Below are 20,284 nucleotides of genomic sequence, written 5' to 3'. Positions count from 1 at the left end.
GTCCTTCCTTTTGTCTGTCCTGTACAACAGTCCAGGACACTCGAGAGTTCTCCCACACTCATCCAACTGGGTACGTTTTATTTTGATGTCATCCTGACGAGGTCAGGAAAGAAAATCGGAAAATAAATAAATAAATAAAATGTTATTTGCGGCCTTGCAGCGACTTTATACGGACTGTTGAAGATTCTGTTGTAGATTTGATTCATGCGATAGAGTTTTTAAAAATGTGTTTCTTTTATGACACTCTCATGAAGAAATGTAATGCAAGTAAAGTGTTGCATTTTTGTGTAGGTGAAGAAAGCTAATTTACAAGTGTTTCCATTGAAGTACTTTCTACTTGAGAACCCTATAATGCATTAACAGTACCGATTGGCCACTGAAGAATCAATCCCTTGAAACTCAGTTCTACATCTCTCTCCAATCTTTTCTCATTTGCATTAAAATATTCTGCCGATTCACGATCGCAAGTGCTCTACCAGGATACAGTCATTTACAGTGGGGGCTGAATTTTTTAGAAACTGGACTATCAACAAGCCCCGCCGTTAAATACAGGTGACAGTTACGCCACAAAGCTTGGACAGAACGAGGAACTAGACTGAGTTTTTGCAACACTTCTCAGACATAAATTTTCACCACTTCAAATTGGTCAACATTACGTAAAAATAACAGACAATGTGTGGACAGAGCATTGGTGTCGGTTTGTGTAGGCGAAAGCATGCGTAGTACCCAAGCAAACGCTTCACCCTAGGTCAACTCACTACTAATTGTGCTCCAAAAAACAAAGAACTGCCTGGATGGCAACAATATTGATGCAGATTTAGATGAAAATATTTAACAATTGATGTCACCAATGTTGGTGTATATGAGAGCATCTTTTGTTTTCTGTCCAGTTTTGTTGGTATTGGACCATTTTTTTTTCCTCAATATCAGTCCGAGAGTTGTAATGCATCCTGAATTTTGGCAACCCAATGGCATGCAAGAACAGTTTTCTTTCACTCTAAGTAATTCATTCATTTTCCAAACTGATTCATCCTCACGAGGGTCGCGGAGGGTGCTGGAGCCTATCTCAGCCGTCTTCGGGCAGTAGGCGGGGGACACCCTGAACCGGTTGCCAGCCAATCGCAGGGCACACAGAAACGAGAAACCATTCGCACTCACACTCACATCGAGGGACAATATGGAGTGTTCAATCAGCCTGCCATGCATGTTTTTGGAACATGGGAGGAAACCGGAGGACCCGGAGAAAACCCAGGCAAGCACGGGGAGAACATGAAAACTCCACAGAGGAAGGCCGGAGCTGAAATTGAACCCGGTACCTCTGCACTGTGAAGTCAACGTGCTAACAACTCGACTACCGGGCCACCACTCGAAGTAATTGTTGAATAAAAGTGATTTGTTCAAGCCATTTCATTTTCTGTGAATGATTGTTTTTTATTATTTTAAAATAATGAAATGTTACTTAGTTGTAAACAAGTTAATTAAAAACAATAATAATAATAATGGCGCTCCGCAAGCTCTAAACCGTTCGGCCTTGGTTGCATTAGGAAAACCGAGGGCCTCTTTCAACGAGAGAAGGTAGACATAATAAAGAAAAGCAAATGCCCAGACCTTGGTTTGAAGACACTATTGTCACGTTAAGACAAAATAAACCAAATCACTTCAAGGAACACACCCTTTACCAAAAAAGCCAACCTTTATTTCTCTTCAGATTTTCTCCTAATGTCCCAAACTCAATTCATGTCGTGGTCCGACCCGGCAAAAAAAAAAAACCTGAACTGTAGAAACTCATCAGCTGCAGCATAAAACAAAAGCAACATATACACCGGCAAAGGCCTAAATTCCTTCTCCTCAACATTACTTATGCGATGCAGTTTTAATGCTTTACCTTCAGCGCTGACAAAACTACTTTGAGGGGAATCAAATATCATCATAACTATTCATCAGGTTCACCTCACAATACTTCACGCTTCACCAAACTGTTTTGCACCGAACCAGATGGTGACTCGGGTTTTCTTCATCCATAACACATCCTCAATGTGAAAGCTATTCATTTAAAGCAACAGGAGCCCAGCAGTGGAGTGCATGAATTGGCGGCTGCTGATTATTTTGCTGTGACATTCAGGCAATAGGCAAACGCAACAATGACAGACAGAGTGGAGAAGGGGGCCAGAAGTTCGAAAAAAAAGAAGAGAAAGCCAAAGAGTGCGGCAAATGAGGTTAGATGGGAAGAAACAAAATGGGTCAGTTCAAAGTCTGCTTCTGCACGCCAAAAACTTTCTCGGGGGCAAATAGGAGAACAAGGGGCCACACTGCGGGCCCAGCGGCGCCCAGGCGAACGACTCTAATCAAATTTGTACGATTGGACTCCCAAAAAAAGCCGCAATGAGGCTGCTTTGACTCGGGGAACGGACACACAAGAACATAAAAATCAAGGGCCCACTTCTCTTTTCCATACAGCAGCTTTTCACATGATGAAGCCTTGGCAACCACTGACCGTTTTTCAACTGTGAAACGTCACAACTGGAGTAGCAGCGCCAACGCTATCTTGCTGATTCCTCGTCTCATGGATGCCCATTGGATATTTGTCCAATATTTTCTTATAATCACCCTGGATTCAAAGGGATCCAAACCTGCATCAAAAGTCCTATATTTCCCTTTAAACATGCATCGCAATTAGTTTCGCCTTTCATTTTCCTTGATCGTAGCTGACGTTACGGAGTGATCAAAGAGAATTACCTCCAGCAAGAAACGTTGAAATAAAGCTCGACTTCACCGTGATGACTGAGATACATGCAGAGTGAAATGGAACGCGTCAGTGTAAGAGGTGCTCCAAGGCAGAAAGCGATGCGTGGAGTTGCTTTTGTGACCTGTGCCCCACTCATCTGCCTCACTCCCACCACAAAGTGCAGGAGCACGCTTCCTGTTAGCCGGCTGAATAGACTCCGCACACCCATGTCAGCATCTCGACGGGAGAACATATTCTGCCAGTTCATAAACCCCACCCCCCATTGCTACTTTCGCACAGTGCATCTCAAAATAACACATCCAAAATGTAAACATAAACAGAAAGCCAAGGACTGAACACGAGGAAGAACCTGTGCCTCCACCCTTCATTCTTCACTCAGAAAATCTAACCCAGATTCACCAACCAAGTGTGATGCATGCCTAATTCAAGACCAAAAATATGGTTGAGTCATTCTGCTGATCTTGGTTAATGTTCTCAAATCAAGTAGTGATTGCAAAAAAAAAAAAAATTGTCAAATGTTTGTGTTAGTTGATCTGGAAGCGTTCCTTTTGCCACACAAATACCGAGACGTTACTTGGACTTTGGAAATGATTTGAGAAATACGAAAAATCCGGTCTGTCTGCCTTCAAAAACAAGATGCATCTGCAGAAAGTAAGACGGCGAAACAAGTGACACACACGTCACAGGAGGAAGAATCTAACGTGATAGAAGCGGTACATAATTTAAACCGTGAAACAAAAACATCTGGCACTGCACCTGTTTTGCATCAACGTGCACTGAAAGCAAAGACAATTAAACACACAAAAAATTGAGTCAGAGTAAAATGACCTCTGTGGCTAAAACTGCCTTTAATGTGGACACATTAACTATGAATGGCTCGCTGACACAGTGGATTCCAATGTGTGAAGCTCCATTAGGGACTGGACTCCAATGGAGAAAAATATTGGAATCATCTTGTCACGGACGTCAAATCTTTAAAACTCAATGAATAGACACAAAGGCATTTTTATGTCACAGTTAAATAAATACCCAGCATCTTGGCTCTAACTTGGCTGCGTAGTTTATATGATTAATCTAGAATAAAAACGGCCTGCAATAGGGGGAAACAAAAAAAAGAAAAAAAACACACTGGGGAGCTGTAATCAGAAAGAACACGACATTACCGGTATGTGGAATGCAGTCTTCTCACTCGAGAAGGAATACAGTGAAGGTTTTCTTTCGGTTCCACTATGATTCAAAACTCCTGTATGTGTGCTCTTCAGCAATGAATACATGCCACGCATTCCAAGGGGTCAGGACGTCATCTCACTGACGACTCTGCCAAGTAACCTGCTTGGCAAAGTTCTTCACAGCTGCTCTTGTAGTAAAATCTAGCCGAGAATGCATCTGTGTAGTACGTTATTATTTATCTGTTTTGATTTGAAAAAAAAAATTATGCACACGGCTAGCTGAGATATGCAAAAGGCTTGACCAGCAAGGGAATGTAGCCACAATTTACAGCAACAAGTTTTTTTATGATAGGTTGAACAATGGGTTGACCTGCAGCTCAAAGGAAAGGCAAAACACTCAAGTCATGAAATTTTGTTTCAGACTGAAGACACAGTATGTGGACTACTTCTTTATAGCGCCACTCAATGAAAAACAGAGTCGAGCCTGATGTGTTGGGCTGATGTTTTAAAAACAGAACGGTTCTGTCACGGTCTTTCATTAACAAAATAAAATAAAATAATAACTTGAGTATGATGACATGGCTGACGTCAGTAAAAGTCATTGTGTACTGTCGCATGGCAATCATTCTTTGAGAGGCACTCCCTTCACATGAAAGATTTATGATTTTTGAACCCGGTATTGAGCCCAGGGGTATCATGAGTCACGGTAAAGCGCCAAGAAGAAACACATTTCACACATTTTGAATCTGTGACGTCCAATGCCAACATTAGCCAAAACAAGGGTGGACATCGAGGTAAAAAAAAAAAAAAGAAGAGAAGGGATATAGAGAACAGGGGAGGAAAGGAACTCATAGAGACACTTTCAAAAAAGTGAAAGGGCCAGGAAGACAATGAAAGAGAACAAGAGGAGAGACAGGCAGAGGGAGGCAAACAAAACTAGGTCAAGTCACATGACTGGGATCGACTGCAGGCAGGATTAAATATCCTACAGCATGTGGTCATTTACACAACAAATGTAGATTTCATTTTATAAATTATTTCTCTTCCACGGGGATGAGGCTCAGCATACCTGGTGTGATGCTTGACTGTATTCTGGTGGGCAGCAAGGCTTTTTTAGTGAGCACAAAAAAAAAAAAACTGGGTATTAAAGACCAGAGTGAGCCATTCCCTCTCAGACGAGGAACAAAGCAAAAGCCTTAGATAGCATGAAAATGATCAGAACAGGAGTGCATACAGTTGCAGCGTAAGACAGCCTCTTAATGGCAAGCTATAACAATCGGAACATACACTGTCCATTATCCTTCATGATGCCGGAGGACGGTAAAATGTTAAAAGAGAAAAAAAAGAAACAAGGGCTCATACACCGACAGCCAAAGTGTGCACTCATATCTACGACTATTCATTAAATTCTTATCGTCCTCAGTTTTAGGAACTATGCCATTAGGGCTGCGCAATTGATCGGACTTTAAACATGACAATTGTGATGTTGAGATTAACCTGATCGTGTCCTGGGCTCGGCTGAACTTTCTCCGACGGTAGTCTGCCAACCACCAGGGGGCGACCACATGTTTACGGCTTTATTAAGTTACCTAAAGAGCAAGTGAGAGCGCCCTATAGCGGGATTCTTAAATCTCCCGGTGGACTAACGAGAGCGAGTTGTTATTTTTCATTTGCGGAATTGAAATAGTGAGGGTGAATGTTATATACAGTATATGTTTAACGGGGCTCCAAATCCCCTAGCGGTGTTTTTGTAGAGGATTACGATGCACTTAAGCCTTTCATTCCACAAGACGTACTTGTACGTCTTGTTAAAATTAGGCCCCGCCTACCAAGGACGTACTTGTACGGCTGTCTTTTTTTTTTTGGGGTCATAGATAGGAGGAGCGTCTGATGCAATCTGTGGATGAGAATAAGCCGTTTGCATTGTAAATAATGTAAAAAAGCGACCAGTAGGTGGGAGTGGTGCCTCACGTGCTTGAAATGCACGCTTTTACAAAAATCTCTTTTTCTCCCGTTTTTTGCACAAGAATCGCCATTTTCATGAAACTTAGCCATTTTATAATGCCAATTGCTGAAGAATGGAAAATGATTTTTTTTCTGATGAAAGAAGAGAGTCCAAACTTTATTTTGGTAGGCTCCATGTTTATATAGCATTAGAACCAAATATTCTGTGGGCCTTGCAAATTCAGTCAAAATCCAGTAAAACGCTGGGATTGAGGGGGTTGCTCCAGTGAAAATGGCTGGGATTGAATGAGTTAATGAGAAGTCGATCAAGTCAGCTAAAACGATGGCCACTCAATCTCCACAGCGCAGTCAGTGACATCCACAGCAGTCCATTTGCAGAGCATGTTTGGGTGTGAACGTGTGCGTCAGCAGGTGACTGAGAAATCGGAGAACCGAACAAAAATCTTTCAGTCCCAAATGCTCAATAAGTGAACAGCAGGTGGAGTGGCCCACCAGATTGAGGCCAATCAATGTGATGTAAAACCTCTGACTCACCCAAAGCGGTTCACGCCAATAGATTAGATTAGATTAGATTTGGATGGATGGATGGATGGATATTTTATTCATCCCCTAGTGTGCATTTAACAATCATATTGAGTATTTTCATTTCCAAATATAACAGTAAGCAGCCTGAAAAATATCTAATCCAGACAGCAGTAGATACTGCCAGTAAACTGAGCAAAATTAAAGGTCAATTATCGGACACAATGTGCATCCATGTGCATCTGCACCATAGCAAAATTTCTGCCCAACAAAGACTCAAATCTGATTCACCTTCAATGCGATCATTTCGCCGCGGCAGAGTTCAAGTCAAGAGGTGAGTCTCTTTTTGAGGTCGTATTGTGTAGACTTCTTACATTGAAATGTCACAGATGACATCACCGCGCATTTACCTGCAAATGCTGCAAGAGGCACTGAGCCATTTTAACATAGGGCAGCTCTAGAAATACGAAAGCTGCCTTGAGGGCTCAAAACTCTTAACTCAAATAACAATTACTGACCAAGAGAGACAAACTGTCAGATCAGTTTAGAGCTCAACAATGGTGCACCGCTCAAAATATAAAGTACAAAACAACAAACCTGATTTGGATCAAGCGAGACACACAGCTGGTCAAGTGGATGAGCAAGAGTGAGGTCACTTTGCTTAAGAGAGAGGCACACACAATAAACTGAAGGCACAGAGAAAATATTGCACGTTGGTGCAGAGGCCACATTTGTGGACTTGAAAAACAGCAAAGGTTGTATGATGCAGTAATGTAGCTTTGCAACCAACATACTTCATTGTTCATTTTCCTTTGGAAACTCACTGGGCAATTGATTTGATACAACATAAGGACACTACAACTGGATACAAATATAAAATGCTTAGTTTGGATCGACGCTGTGTATGATAGACAGTCAACAAATTAAGAAATTATTTTCGAAATACATTAAACATGTGTAAATTGTTCAAAATGTGCAAAGACTAAGTACGGTGTAATACTGGAATGGGGATAGCATTACCGTAGTTTCCAGATTATAAATCACAGTTTTTTTCATAGATTGGCTGGGGGTACAATTTATGCTCTGGAGCGATTTATGTGTGAAATTATTAACACAGGGCGGCCCGGTAGTCCAGTGGTTAGCACGTCGGCTTCACAGTGCAGAGGTACCGGGTTCGATTCCAGCTCCGGCCTCCCTGTGTGGAGTTTGCATGTTCTCCCCGGGCCTGCGTGGGTTTTCTCCGGGTGCTCCGGTTTCCTCCCACATTCCAAAAACATGCATGGCAGGCTGATTGGATGCTCTAAATTGTCCCTAGGTGTGAGTGTGGGCGTGGATGGTTGTTCGTCTCTGTGTGCCCTGCGATTGGCTGGCAACTGATTCAGGGTGTCCCCCGCCTACTGCCCGGAGACGGCTGGGATAGGCTCCAGCACCCCCCGCGGTTCGGAAAATGGATGGATGGATTATTAACACATTATGATATCATTTCACATGTTATTTTCACAATAAGAGGGCGCTCTCGGCCTGAGGTCTTACGGAAGCGACGCAGAAGAAGAAGCGCCACATCTCCCTTTGGAGTTGGCGCAGTTGTTTAAAAGTGACACAGAGGATGAAGATGTCATTGGATTTAGTGATTTGGAGTGACACTGGTGGTTTGGTAAACTTGTTAGCATGTTCTTTATGCTCTAGTTATCTGAATAACTCTGAATATGTTTCATGAACATAAGTGGTGAGTTCGCCGTTCGTTCATGTCACGTTAACATGTCGTACACTTATTCAGCCTGTTGTTCTCTATTTTATTTTTATTTTAAATTGCCTTTCAAGATGACATGTCTGTTCTTGGTGTTGGATTTTATCAAATAAAAATGCGATTTATACTCCGGAGCGATTTATACTCCGGAGCGATTTATAATCCAGAAAATATGGTAAATGCTTTTCACCTTTTCATTTGTACCGTGACCTCCAGCATATACCGCACATCCCTGAACTCGATATGCATTTCGAATTCCTTCTCTAACTCTCTGAATCTCATCATTGCTATCTACCAACCAGTGGACACTCAGTCTTTCAAGGGCAGCCATCTCCTTTTGATCAGGAAACTCGCAACATTAGCATGTACTTCAGCGCTCTCCTGCTTTCGCTTTCAGTTCAAGCCGCTTGCCCATCAGCAACATCGCGAGTTCCTGTGAGGCTTCACCCAGGTAAGACGGGAGGTGCTCAGAGCTTGTCGAAATCTTCATCACTAATGAGCATGCGGCGAGTGAAGAGCCAAGTGCTCCTGTGATCTCATTGCTGAGGATAGACTGGAGCTTCTATGTGCCTCTCCTCGGTAGCGATATCACTTCAGCCAAATCAAGTGATGATTTAGCCCAAAGGCCTTTTTTGTCCCTCTTAGGAGGTAACACGCTAAAGGCAAGTCCCAGACCCTTCATATACAACCTTTTTTTTTTCATGACACATTAATGCATGATCCACAAAGGCAAGGGGCCATTTTCACAAGAGCTATTTCAACATGTGGCGCACGTGCTTTCACACAGGGTCCAGGTTGAGTCTCAGCTCTGACTTTAATGTGTGGACTTTGCATGGTCCGTGCTTCCTCTGGTTTCCTTCACCACTCCACTTCAATTTTCTATAATGTCCATTGGTGTGAATGTGTGTCTGAATGGTTGCTCTGTACCCTGAAATGGACTGGCAAGGTGTCTGACCCAGAGCTGGGAATGGCGCCGGCTCACCCAGGACCCTGAACAATCGAAAACAAATGAGTGAATGTTTTTAAATGAAAATAGAACACCAACAATGTCAATGTGGATGGTTGTTAATAATATGGCAAGGTTGCTGTTGTGCCTGAAAATGTCAAGGTCTTTGAAAACAACACAATGTATATTTAAATGTTACAGGTAAACGGCTGACAGGAGATTTGATTTTGAAAAACTGCACCAGAAATGCGGCTTAGTCTTAAGTTAGAACTAACTTCTTTTCTAACTTCTTTCATAACTTCTACTGTCAGTCCAGGCTCTTAGCTACTGCCGACATACAAAGATCGCAGTCTCTTGAATCACTTCAACAACACTTTCTTGAGACCAGCGAATGTTTTTTTTTTTCTATGAGCCAAGGCTATGTTATGGCAAAGGCAGGAGAGAAAGAGAACAAAAATACAGCAATAGGTGTGTTTTTTTCAGCGAAAGGTTCCACGTTTTAAAAAAAAATAGTGAACTGCGAAGGGGGTGGGGAATGTGTCACTGTACTTTCTGTCAAACTTGCCGGTGCTCGTGAAAAAAAGGTTTGTTTTGACAATAATGTTGTCTTTACGTGGCGCTGAAAAAAATCCCTTTTTACCTGAATGTTGTGTATATTGTTGAGGATTAACAAAACATCAAATGTTTCTCATTTCAAGTGTGTGTAGAGTTACACACAGACTTTATTTTTCATGCAATGGTTTAAAGTTTACTGTCTGTGGAAGGTGGGGAATTCTACAACTCCCCTCCTCCATTTTTTATGAGGTTTTGTGCTTGGCCCAGGTCTGGAAAAGGTCTACATTCACAGCTCGGTGCCACTTAATTAGCTGGGCCCTGCACCAAGAAGAGTTGGTCACATGGGTCCAATTTGAGCCACAAAAGTCTGCATCGGCTCAACATGCATTTCGACGTGAATATTTACGTGCCTGCTGGATCAAGGTGCAAGACTTTGAAGAAGCAGAAAACATGGGCGGGGGTTGGGGGGGTGGGGGTGGTGAAAAGAAGGAGAAAACATAATTGAAATGAAAGGAGGGGACCCTTAAAATTCCAGGGAATTGTTCCAGATGCTGCACAAATATTGTGTTGAGGAAATCCAGATGTGTGTATCCCTTTTATTCCTTCCTTCGGCTTGTTTTTCCGAATCCTTTCTTTCCTTTCACTCTTTCCTTTCAACAACACAACACCTCCTTCCTTCATATCAGTATTCTCAGATTTTAAGTCAAGACCTTCAAAGCCCCCAGAGCAGCTTAGCCTACATGAGGATCATGTAATAAAGAGCCAATCTCATTCACAACACATTTCATGTGTGCATGCGTGCTTGTGTGTGTGCAAGTGATTTGTATATTGCTCTATAGAACAATTATCTTGGATGTAATAATTTCGGATGCGGTGAGTCAATGAATTAAATTCTGTGGGAAGCTAAATAAAAAAAGCATGCTTCTGACTTCCGCTCGCAGTCCCCGTTTCCTCCTCGGCCTCTTTGCTGTCACGACTGTCGAGGCTTCTCTGCTCCCACAGAGTGTGACCCAGCCACAACCTCCTGACCTTGCCTCTTCCAGACAGCACACAAGATTCGCAGCTGCTCCAAATACACAAGCACGGCGTCACTACATGCGAGCTGTAGCACTTATCATGCAGGTGGCATCCATGTACATGTGCAGAGGATCCACACTATTTGCTGGGGATAGGGATAGGGGGGGGGGGGGGTGAGAAAGAGAGAGAGAGAGAGAGAGAGAGAGGGGTCTATCGATATATCTAAGTAGAGATTGTTATATTTCATTCATTCTTGTTTCGTTGTTACACTGTGACGTGTTCGGTAATTTATTGGTCAGATGTGACTGGATGAGAGAGAGAGAGAGAGAGAGAGAGAGAGAGAGAGAGAGAGAGAGAGAGAGAGAGAGAGAGAGAGAGAGAGAGAGAGAGAGAGAGAGAGAGAGAGAGAGAGATCTATCGATATGTTTATCTAGCTAGCTGTATTTCATTCATTCTTGTTTCGTTGATCCACTGAGACATGTTCGGTAATTTACTGTTCAGATGTGATGAGATGAGAGAGACAAAGACAGAGACAAAGACAGAGACAGAGACAGAGAGAAAGAGAGAGCTAGCAAGTTATCTCGCTAGCTATCTAGCTAGCTATCTTTCATTCATTCTTGTTTGATATACTGAGACGTGTTCAGTAATTTATTGGTCAGATGTGAGAAATAGAGTCTTGTTACCATTCTGCACTAAAACAGAGAGTAAGGGTGCTACACATTTGTATCAGCGACACTTGAACTTGTCTGAGCCGTTTGAGCAGGTGACAGTCAGCACTTAGGTATGCAACTTACAATGACAAAAGACAACTGCTAGCGTTGGGTCGCTGCTGGTGTAGTGGTACACTGGCCTGCCTTGTGTGCGGCATGGGAATCGTTTCCTACTCAGTGACGGTGTGGATGTGGGTGTGAATGGTTGTTCATCTCTGACTGGCGACCAGTTCAGGAGGTAGTCCGCCTTTTGCCCAAAGTCCCCTGGAATAGGTTTCAGCACCCCCCGAGACCCTGTTCAGGATAAATGGGATTGAAAATGGATAGTTGGAACTGCTGGCGTTTGGGTGCCGGCCCGTCTCTGTATTACATGTGGTTGCTCATTTTTTTGGGGGAATAACGCAAACAAACATCAACAAAACTTTTCAAATATGGTTATTCACGGTTAACTAATCAATTACACAGTTAAGTGCAGTCCTCTGCCAAACAATCCTAATCACCACGCATTGTACACCTCTTGAGGCTAATTTCTGTCACCACATTTTTGGAAAACACATATATCCGGCATGTATTTGATTTGCAACACCATTTGGGACAGCAACAGTTAATTCCTAAATGAATACATTTTTTAATTAAAATGTATTATTGTTGTTTATATTATTATTATTCTAACAAAATCCCATTGCTTCATGGATCGAGCATATGATTTCAGTACAGAATTGGATTACATGTTCATAAAAAGCTCCACTTGTGGGTTTCATGCATTTAGAGGGTATTTTAATAAGGTTATTATATATCTATTTTTTGCCATCCAATGAAAACCTTGTGTCGTCCAATTTTTTTTTCCAGAAAAAACATTTCTTGTTGTGGAAAAGAAAAAACAAACAAACAAATAATCCAATCAATTCTTTTCCAAAGAGCACATTTCACTTTGCAAAAAAAAAGGGCCTCAAAGTGGAATGAAAGCTTTGTAGTCGATGGATCTCGCAAAACCAAGTTGCAATGCTCGTAGTGTTTTTCTTGCCCCTCCCCTTCCAGTCTTAGGACCCTTCCACCATCCTGCTGAGAACATTCCTAAAAGCAGACACCCTTGGCAAGGTGTCGAAGTACAAGCGACAAAGCCCTCCAAACCGCTGCTCCGACTGTGTGTCTCAGTATGTGCGTGAACATGTACAGGTGTGTGTTGTGTCTGAAGGGCAGCACTCTGGGTATGAACATGTTCGACCTGCAGGCGTCAACAATTCGTCAGTCTTTGCCTTCTCGGAAGCCTTGGAACAGACTACATAGGGAACCTTGTTATTTCACCAAATGTACTTTTTTGTGGGGGTGGGGGGAAGCTGGTAATTTGTGAAATAAACACTTGAAGCAAATACATTTTGTTTCGGCGATAACCGGCATGTCAATAGTCACAGTCTAGCCACTCCGTCTAATGGATCTGCTGTTTATCATAATTGCAGTCATAACCTATAATCCCAAAGATTTGAGTCTTGTCCCAATTTGGTATTGTGAGAAATTGAAGAAGACTTTGCAAAGAAGTCATCAAAGCTTTGCCATAATAGGACATGGTAAAAATACCATGAGAGATATCATTGAAACAACTTCAACTTTCATCACTTGCCACGGGGCAGCCTCGGGGGCGGACCCCCCCCCCCCCCCCCCCCCCCCAAAAAACAGAATGACCGTGAATTCCAACAAAGACTTTGCAGAAAACAGCAGGCGACAACATTCAGAACCAGCTCACATTCGGCACATACGCTCAGGGTCTTGCTGAAACGAGACACTCCGCGAACAGAAAAGGCACCGATGCGGAAATGTGATCTCTGTGGCGAAAGACGGCTTGAAACATTTTCGCCGAACACAACAGTGAATACCACACAAGAAACAAAAAAAACAGGTGATCTACGCTTAAAACATAAAAAATGGAATGTGATCCTTTTCAGCTGTTGTGGTTTCTCTAATTGTTGGAAATTGATTATTTAAAAAGCTGTTGTGAGCAGAGGTTGAGGAGGAACATTATTATTATGGAAGATGTGTCAAGATGAAATCACCCGACAGCGACTGATTTTATGGTCTCTTGGCAGCATTTGAATGTCACAACACAGCACTCCCATGGTGTGCATTTCCACTTCTTTCTCACGTATATTGTTTATGACTCGTGTCGGTTTTGTTCATCTTTCCGGGTCTCGCTCCTGGTACAAGCGCAACAAGAGAGGAGAGCAAGAGCACCGGCTCAAGAGGAGGGCAAGACGACCTTCCTCTCAATGCGAATTACGGGTGTGATCTGGTCAAATTCCCACAGAGACTACGCTTGCACTTCAAAAGAGTGGCTGTACGCACCCTGAATACTGACGGTGCAAAGAAGAGCCATTCAGACACTTAAGAGAACCAGAAAATTAACCCTTAAAGTCATCGTGCTCAGGTGACTGGTGAAAGTGAAGCATCAACACAACACAATGCGCAGAATAGTTGGGATCCTTTCGTTACACAAAGAAAAAAAATATCAGCGTGGATACTGAAATTCGACAATTCATGAGTGTTGCCTCATGGAAACCTGGCATGGCTTTTGAATTGTGATGTAACATTATTATTATTGTTATTATTATATTTAGAGTACCATGAAATTGCTCTGGATAAAAATGGTGTAATTGCCATCGAATGGCTTTCGTAAGTCTCAATAAAACGTCTTCACCTGTTGACTGGTAATTTCTTGAGCAATCCACTAAAAGGTTGGAAGACGGCATGTTTTAGCTGTTTGCGCAGATTTTCAGTGTTGTTGTTGTTGTTTTTTGTTTTTTTTTTAAATCAGAACGCATCGAAGTCCTCTTGAGAATGTTCCTTTCCATTCTTGGATGTTTTTAGCTGTGTCATTTACTGTATCACGATGCAGATGTCAATGAATCTGATGAATATATTTTGTTTTTTACTCTGGTGGCTTCTGATGCCAGCACAGTGGTTCCTACTCATATATTTTATTTAATAGTCGGTACAAATTGTCAATTACTAAAATGCTAACGTAGAGAAACATGAGTAGGTTGTCATATTTGAGAAGGTTTTCACATCTGGCCTTATACTATATTTATTGAGACGAGTTCAAATGCTAGCATGCTAATAGTTTGAATGCAAACATAGTAAGACGCCAACTTGCTCAATGCTAATTGAAATAAATTTTACATTGTATCCCTTTAGTCGAATACGCTTGCTGATGAGTATTGATACAATGCTAACAAACAACAAGTTGAAAGGCTTACTTTTAGCAAGCTAGCAAACGGCGAATAAAGGTACATCCGTCGGTTGCTGCTCTTCCTCGAGCACTGCATTTCCTTTTTTTCCATTATTCGACCAGCATTACTGGACATTATTAAATACATCAAACCTCGGTGTTCGAACGTCTTTGTTCTCAACCAAATTGGTATTCGACCAAAAATTTCGAGTTTTTTATGCCTCGGATGACAACCGAATTTCGGGTCTCGAGCAAATTGAGCACACTTGAATGCGTCACTTTACTCCTCTCGCCTTCCTTACATGAGGAAGTGACATTTCCTCGGGTAGACGAGGAAGTGACGCTTCCTCGTTTTGCGTTCCATGGTGAACAGACGTGTTCAATAAAGATATTTTTTCAAAAGCGTGGTTTCAGTTTTCGAACAAATCGGTTTTCAAACAGCCTTCTGGAACGGATTATGGTCGAAAACGGAGGTATGACTGTAAATGATTATTGAAATGTATTTCTTGTTTCACAATTGTTTACATCTTTTTATTTATTGATTTCTTCCATGCTGTTTTAATGGGTTGACACAAATACTGTTTAGCAAACACACACAAAAAAAAGATTCAAGATGTATGTGAATGAAAAAGTAGCAATATGAAGCATAAGTGAATTGATTTGAGAGGTGGTGAGAAATCCTAGTTGATACAAAGTTCTTTTCTTTGTATGCTTCATTTTTATGTCTATACACAGAGCTAATGTGACTTGCCCGAAACGCTCTAGTTTTGTCACATCTGGACATTCTCCCAGAAGCGTTGTGGCTTGTCTATACAGTATATGTGTTTGGGGAAATTCCAGTCTTGTCAGACTCATGCTATTGCAGAGACCACTGTGGGTTTGTTTGTTTTTTCTTTCGGGAAGAGTGTCAACAATTTGTGAATAAACTCGTGAAGTGTTGTTGGATTTAACAAAAAACAACAACAACAACAACAAACAGCAGCATTAATTTAGTTATCCTGTCGTGAATTCCCCAAATCGCAACAAATATATAATTAATGACTGAAATTGTTGATTGCTGCTTCACCGTTAATCACCGCAACACCCGAGACAGCATGGCGTGTTTACTCTGAAAAGGCAACACATGCAATGCTGGCTGATGACAAATGAAAACAAAGTGAGGCAAATATAAATAAAGAGAAAAACAAAGCAAAAATCTGGAAGTTACTGTCTTTAAACACTTTCAACAACAGGTCGAACGCCAAAGGCAAATTCCTGGAATGATAGAACAGCTGGGGAGCAAAGGTCAAGGTTTGAGGTGCAAATTTCATTGCAAGCATGGTCAATAAAGACCTCCTGTGAGCGCCTCACTTTTTGCACAAATAATGAATGAGCCTTTGAGTCATCCTGTGATTTTCTGTATCGGGGTATGGACGGCGATTTGTGATTGGGAGCAAAGCACAAGCCACAAAATAATAAATTATGCTCTTCCCTCAAGCTGAGGCGTTATGATATCTAATTCTGCCCAATGCTTTATACTTGTCAACTATCTTAGCAACCACAAACACAACATATTTACTCAGCTTTTTTGTTTGTTTGTTTTTTTTGTAATTATAAAGCAACCGTAGCTGTGAATGTAGATGACTAATTTTCTCAACAATTTCCCTGCTGTATTTCATTTGGATGTTGAGTGGAGTGAAGAATGGGCAATTGAAGTGGGTACATTCTCTCTTTTTTATTTTTTATTTTTTGCAGGGAATTGAAGACCTCATGGGTGAAATTCAGACGGAGGGGTTCGAGAAAGAGCTGTCACTTTAAGCCATTCAGTCTTGCCATAAAACTACCCCCCCAATAAAAATGACAGCTGCAGCCCTGTTCTCTCAAAAGGGGGGCGGGGGCAGGGGGGGGGGCAAAGGCATCACATCAGGAACACAAAACTGGATGGCAATAAAAGACAAACTTGGCCAAATGCTTTTGGCGCTGTAATTTCATGAGCCCTCTTCCAGCACCGCACGTGTACGCGCACACACAAGCCTGCACACACACCCTTCACGGAAGACAGACACCCTCTCTCAGTATTACCTTTGTTCCTGAGTTACAACCAGAAAAGGAATGTGGCTCTCTGTCTCGCACGCACACAAATCCCACTTTCTCATCAAAGACTATGAACTTCATTGGGCTTGGAGGGGGGGGGGGGGGGGGGGGGTGTCATGCGTTTCTGAGTATGTGTTTATGTACGCGGGTGAATATTCTACCGTACCTCATATTGCCCCCAAATAAAAAGTATCACATAGCTAATCCTGTTGTGGGACATTTGATTTGAGACGAAAGCCCTCATTAGCAGGTGATAAAAGACGTTTACGGCGAAGCAAGGACAGGCCAAAGCTACCGATTCACTGCCATTTAGCAAGAAAAGTGTTTTGTTTCGCACTCGCAGACGACAAGGGTGCCCGAAGCAGGTATTGTGACAGTGGAGGTGACCTTGAGCCTTTTGGAGTCATTTCAATCCGTGTTTCATGTGCTCCGTCGGCCAGCAACTCGCCAGGATGTTGGTAAAGTATCACAAATGCAAAGCTCATATGATAGAGTCTTCCACTGTTTTTGTGAGAGCGGTTTTAAAGTGTCCTGACAACCCCCCACCCCCCTAAAAAAAAAAAATAATTGAGTTCTACTTTCTGTCTCTTTTTAAATATATTTAAATAAAATGCACAGGACGGTGTGTGCAATATCAGAGAAATAAATGAAACACAATGCCAATTGAAACAAGAAATAACCCGAGGACGTGCACACCGCAGAGTAATCAAGCAGCATTTCTTCAGTTCCATTGATGATTCTTAAACAGCCTTTCACGAGAGCCTCGTATCACTCACACAAAACGACTCTCCAATCGGTCATTCATTACAACTTTATAGCTTAATGTCAAATTTGTGAAGCGCATGGAGGAGTTGATAACAGGATCCGGCGGACATTCGGCATACACATCCATCCATTCATCCATTTTCAACACCGCTTATCCTGAACAGCGTCGCAGGGAGTCGCTGGCGCCTATCCCAGGCTGACTTTGGGCGGAAGGCAGACTACACCCTGAACTGGTCGCCAGTCAGTCGCAGTGCACATTTAGAAACGAACAACCATTCACACCCACCTGCGCACCGTCGCTGAGTGCGAACCGATTCCCACGCTGCCCGCACACGATTCAGGCGAGTGTACAACTGCACCATCGGCGATTCAATTCGGCATACGCACGCAATAGCATAAATAGCTCCGGCTTGATGGTGCTATCACACTAACAACTGATCTATATTTGTGAACCTGCCATTTCCAACAGCCGCGTGTCAAAATCCCTAATGCTGCGTGACAGATAATAACACTGAATGAGTGGCTAATCAATACTCCCAAGGACTTAGAAGATAACGGCGTCCTTGAAGTGGCCAATTAACAAATCGGACCCACCAATTCCACTTTTGATGGACCGAGTTGAAATAGAAATAGTGATATTAGGACAGGCAGATTAGCACCGGGAAGCTGCTGATACAGCATGTGATGTATCTTGAGGGAAAATATGAGAACCATCACTTGAATAATTGCACTCTACATTGAGCTTTACGTCAACCACGGCTTGCTTTTATGCTGTACTTATATAGGCTTACAGGCATACAGATGGACTACTTTGATAAATTGGAAGTCCTCACCCGTTCAGTGTGGACACACAATCCAGCACATCGACAATAAAGCACACGAGAGGTGCATACAGTTTAACGGTTGGGGGGTGTGGGGGGGGGGGGGGGCTGTTTCTGCAAACTGTAACCGAAGAAGCCTGCCCCCAGTCCCACAAGTCCCGTGAATGTTCGCGATGCGTACAGGCGGCTGATGATACGTGTCGAGATGTAACATGATGCACTCATGAAAGAGCAGCAGACAAAATGACAGGGCTGGCCTGCTCCAGCATTATGCTGCATCATCTCTACAGGGGACAAGGGTCACTTTGACAAGCATACAGTAGCACACGGCTTTAATGATTTACAGTGCGATGTATGCGAGTGTGACAAGGAATCCTTAAAATACACTGAAGCAATACTTTATGTAGCCTGAAGTTCAGAAGATGACTTTTTTTTCCTGAGAGTTCAAACCTGCCCTTTGCGGGTAGCAGTTAGAGTAGAACTCATTTGAAAGGAAGCTTTATCTGCAATTTTAAAATAAACTATTTTGTTCATAATCTCGCTGCTGGGATTTTATAGAATAAAACTTTGCATTATCGAAGCCAGATTCTTTAAAATATTTGAATGAAAACAAGATGATATTTGACAATATTTACTTTATTTTGCTGCTGTATTTGACAGTGACAATGCGGTCAAACAGTTCCATTCATAAAGTGGATGTGATGCATATAGAGTTTATAGTATAGCTAGTGCTGATTCTCAACCCAGTTTTCCACAACATCGCAGTCCAATATCAAATGTTCAATATACATCAATTAAAAAGGCTCCAACACACAATTCGATAATCAATAAATCCACCATAAATCTCTGCCCCCAGGAGTGAAGCAACTTGGAGTCGCACTAGAAATAAAGCTAGTTTATGTAGTTCTAACCTAGAACGCGTAAACGATTTCACACCATGATGGGATTTTTTTTTAAGAAATCACTCAAGCGCCGCAAAGAACGAAGCTTGGTGTTACGTAACACAGAACTCAAATTAAAAGTGTACTCCGCCTCCACTAAACTCCACTGCTGACATTTTTGTGTTCAAATAATAAGTAAATGCAAAGCTTTGACTTAAGTCGTAATTCCTGCCATAGTCATTAACAGGTGAGGATATGAAAATGTTTTCGGGGGTAAACTTCAAGCAAGAAGCGCACGCGAGGAGCGCGCACATCTTTATCCCGTGCGAGTCTGTCAGTCAACGCGGAATGTCATCAGCTCCGAGAGCGACTCCATGTGTCTTTTTAAGCCCCCGCGCCGGCCACATTTCACTATCCCAAAACGGGGGAGAAAAATAAAAAGACACCGGTCATGCGCTAGTTCAAGGCGTGTGGACGCGGTGGGCAACTCGCTGTCAAAAACTGAAAGGGAGAGAGAAAAAAAAAGCGAGGCAAGGAAAGACGACATGAGGACAACAGTGAAAGCAGACGTCGCGCCACTGCAGAATTTAAAAAAAAACTGTAACGTGGAATGAACAAACTCACCCAATGACAAGAACGGTTTGGTTTCCATCTCTGCCTGGTAGGGTTAGGTTAGCTCATGCCAGCTGAGATGATCGCGTTCGGGAGTTTTTCCACTGGCGGTTCGAGGACACCAGACCAGGTGTTGCTGCTGCTCTCTGTGGTCCTCTTCGAGTAGTCTTCGGAGCGGGTTGAAAAGTGACAAGTCGATGTCTAGTAGTCTCGTAAGAGCATGCGATTCTACCTCTACTCGCTCACTCAGCTGCTGTACTCCTCTCGTCTTCGGCTCGCGTGCTCTCGACACAAGTCCAACTACTGGATCTGCACTGCAAAGGGACCCACGCAGGGGGTACTCCTACAGACCCGCATCACGCTGCAGCGACGCCATACATCCAAACCTTTGCATGAACCCTTGAACGAGCAACGAAGACAGAGCGTCACTGTTTAGGTGGGGGGGGGGGGGGGGGATGCATTTTAACTGTTGATATTAAGCGAAATTCCACGGCAGTTTACAATTCCGCAAACAATGCCAGAGCCCCTTCCAGCA

The 20,284-nt window shown here is 42.6% G+C and overlaps 1 protein-coding gene across 2 annotated transcripts in view; it reads right to left on the bottom strand.

Moving 5' to 3' along the window:
* Nucleotides 1–20,067, bottom strand: part of rxraa (retinoid X receptor, alpha a) — a 90,929-nt gene extending 70,862 nt beyond the window's left edge. For both annotated transcript variants that reach the window (XM_086134178.1, XM_086134179.1), the window contains exon 1: nucleotides 19,762–20,067. In XM_086134178.1, the coding sequence (XP_085990304.1) occupies nucleotides 19,762–19,789 (28 nt within the window). In that variant the 5' untranslated portion in view covers nucleotides 19,790–20,067. The remainder of the gene's footprint in view (nucleotides 1–19,761) is intronic.
* Nucleotides 20,068–20,284: the final 217 nt, after the last annotated feature.

This window comes from Hippocampus guttulatus, chromosome 17 (genome assembly GCF_054856545.1).
Source record: "Hippocampus guttulatus isolate MCC_2025c chromosome 17, RoL_Hgut_1.0, whole genome shotgun sequence".
Classification (NCBI taxonomy): Eukaryota; Metazoa; Chordata; class Actinopteri; order Syngnathiformes; family Syngnathidae; genus Hippocampus; species Hippocampus guttulatus.
Note: the sequence above shows the minus strand (reverse complement) of the source record. Positions and strands in the feature narration are given on the sequence as shown.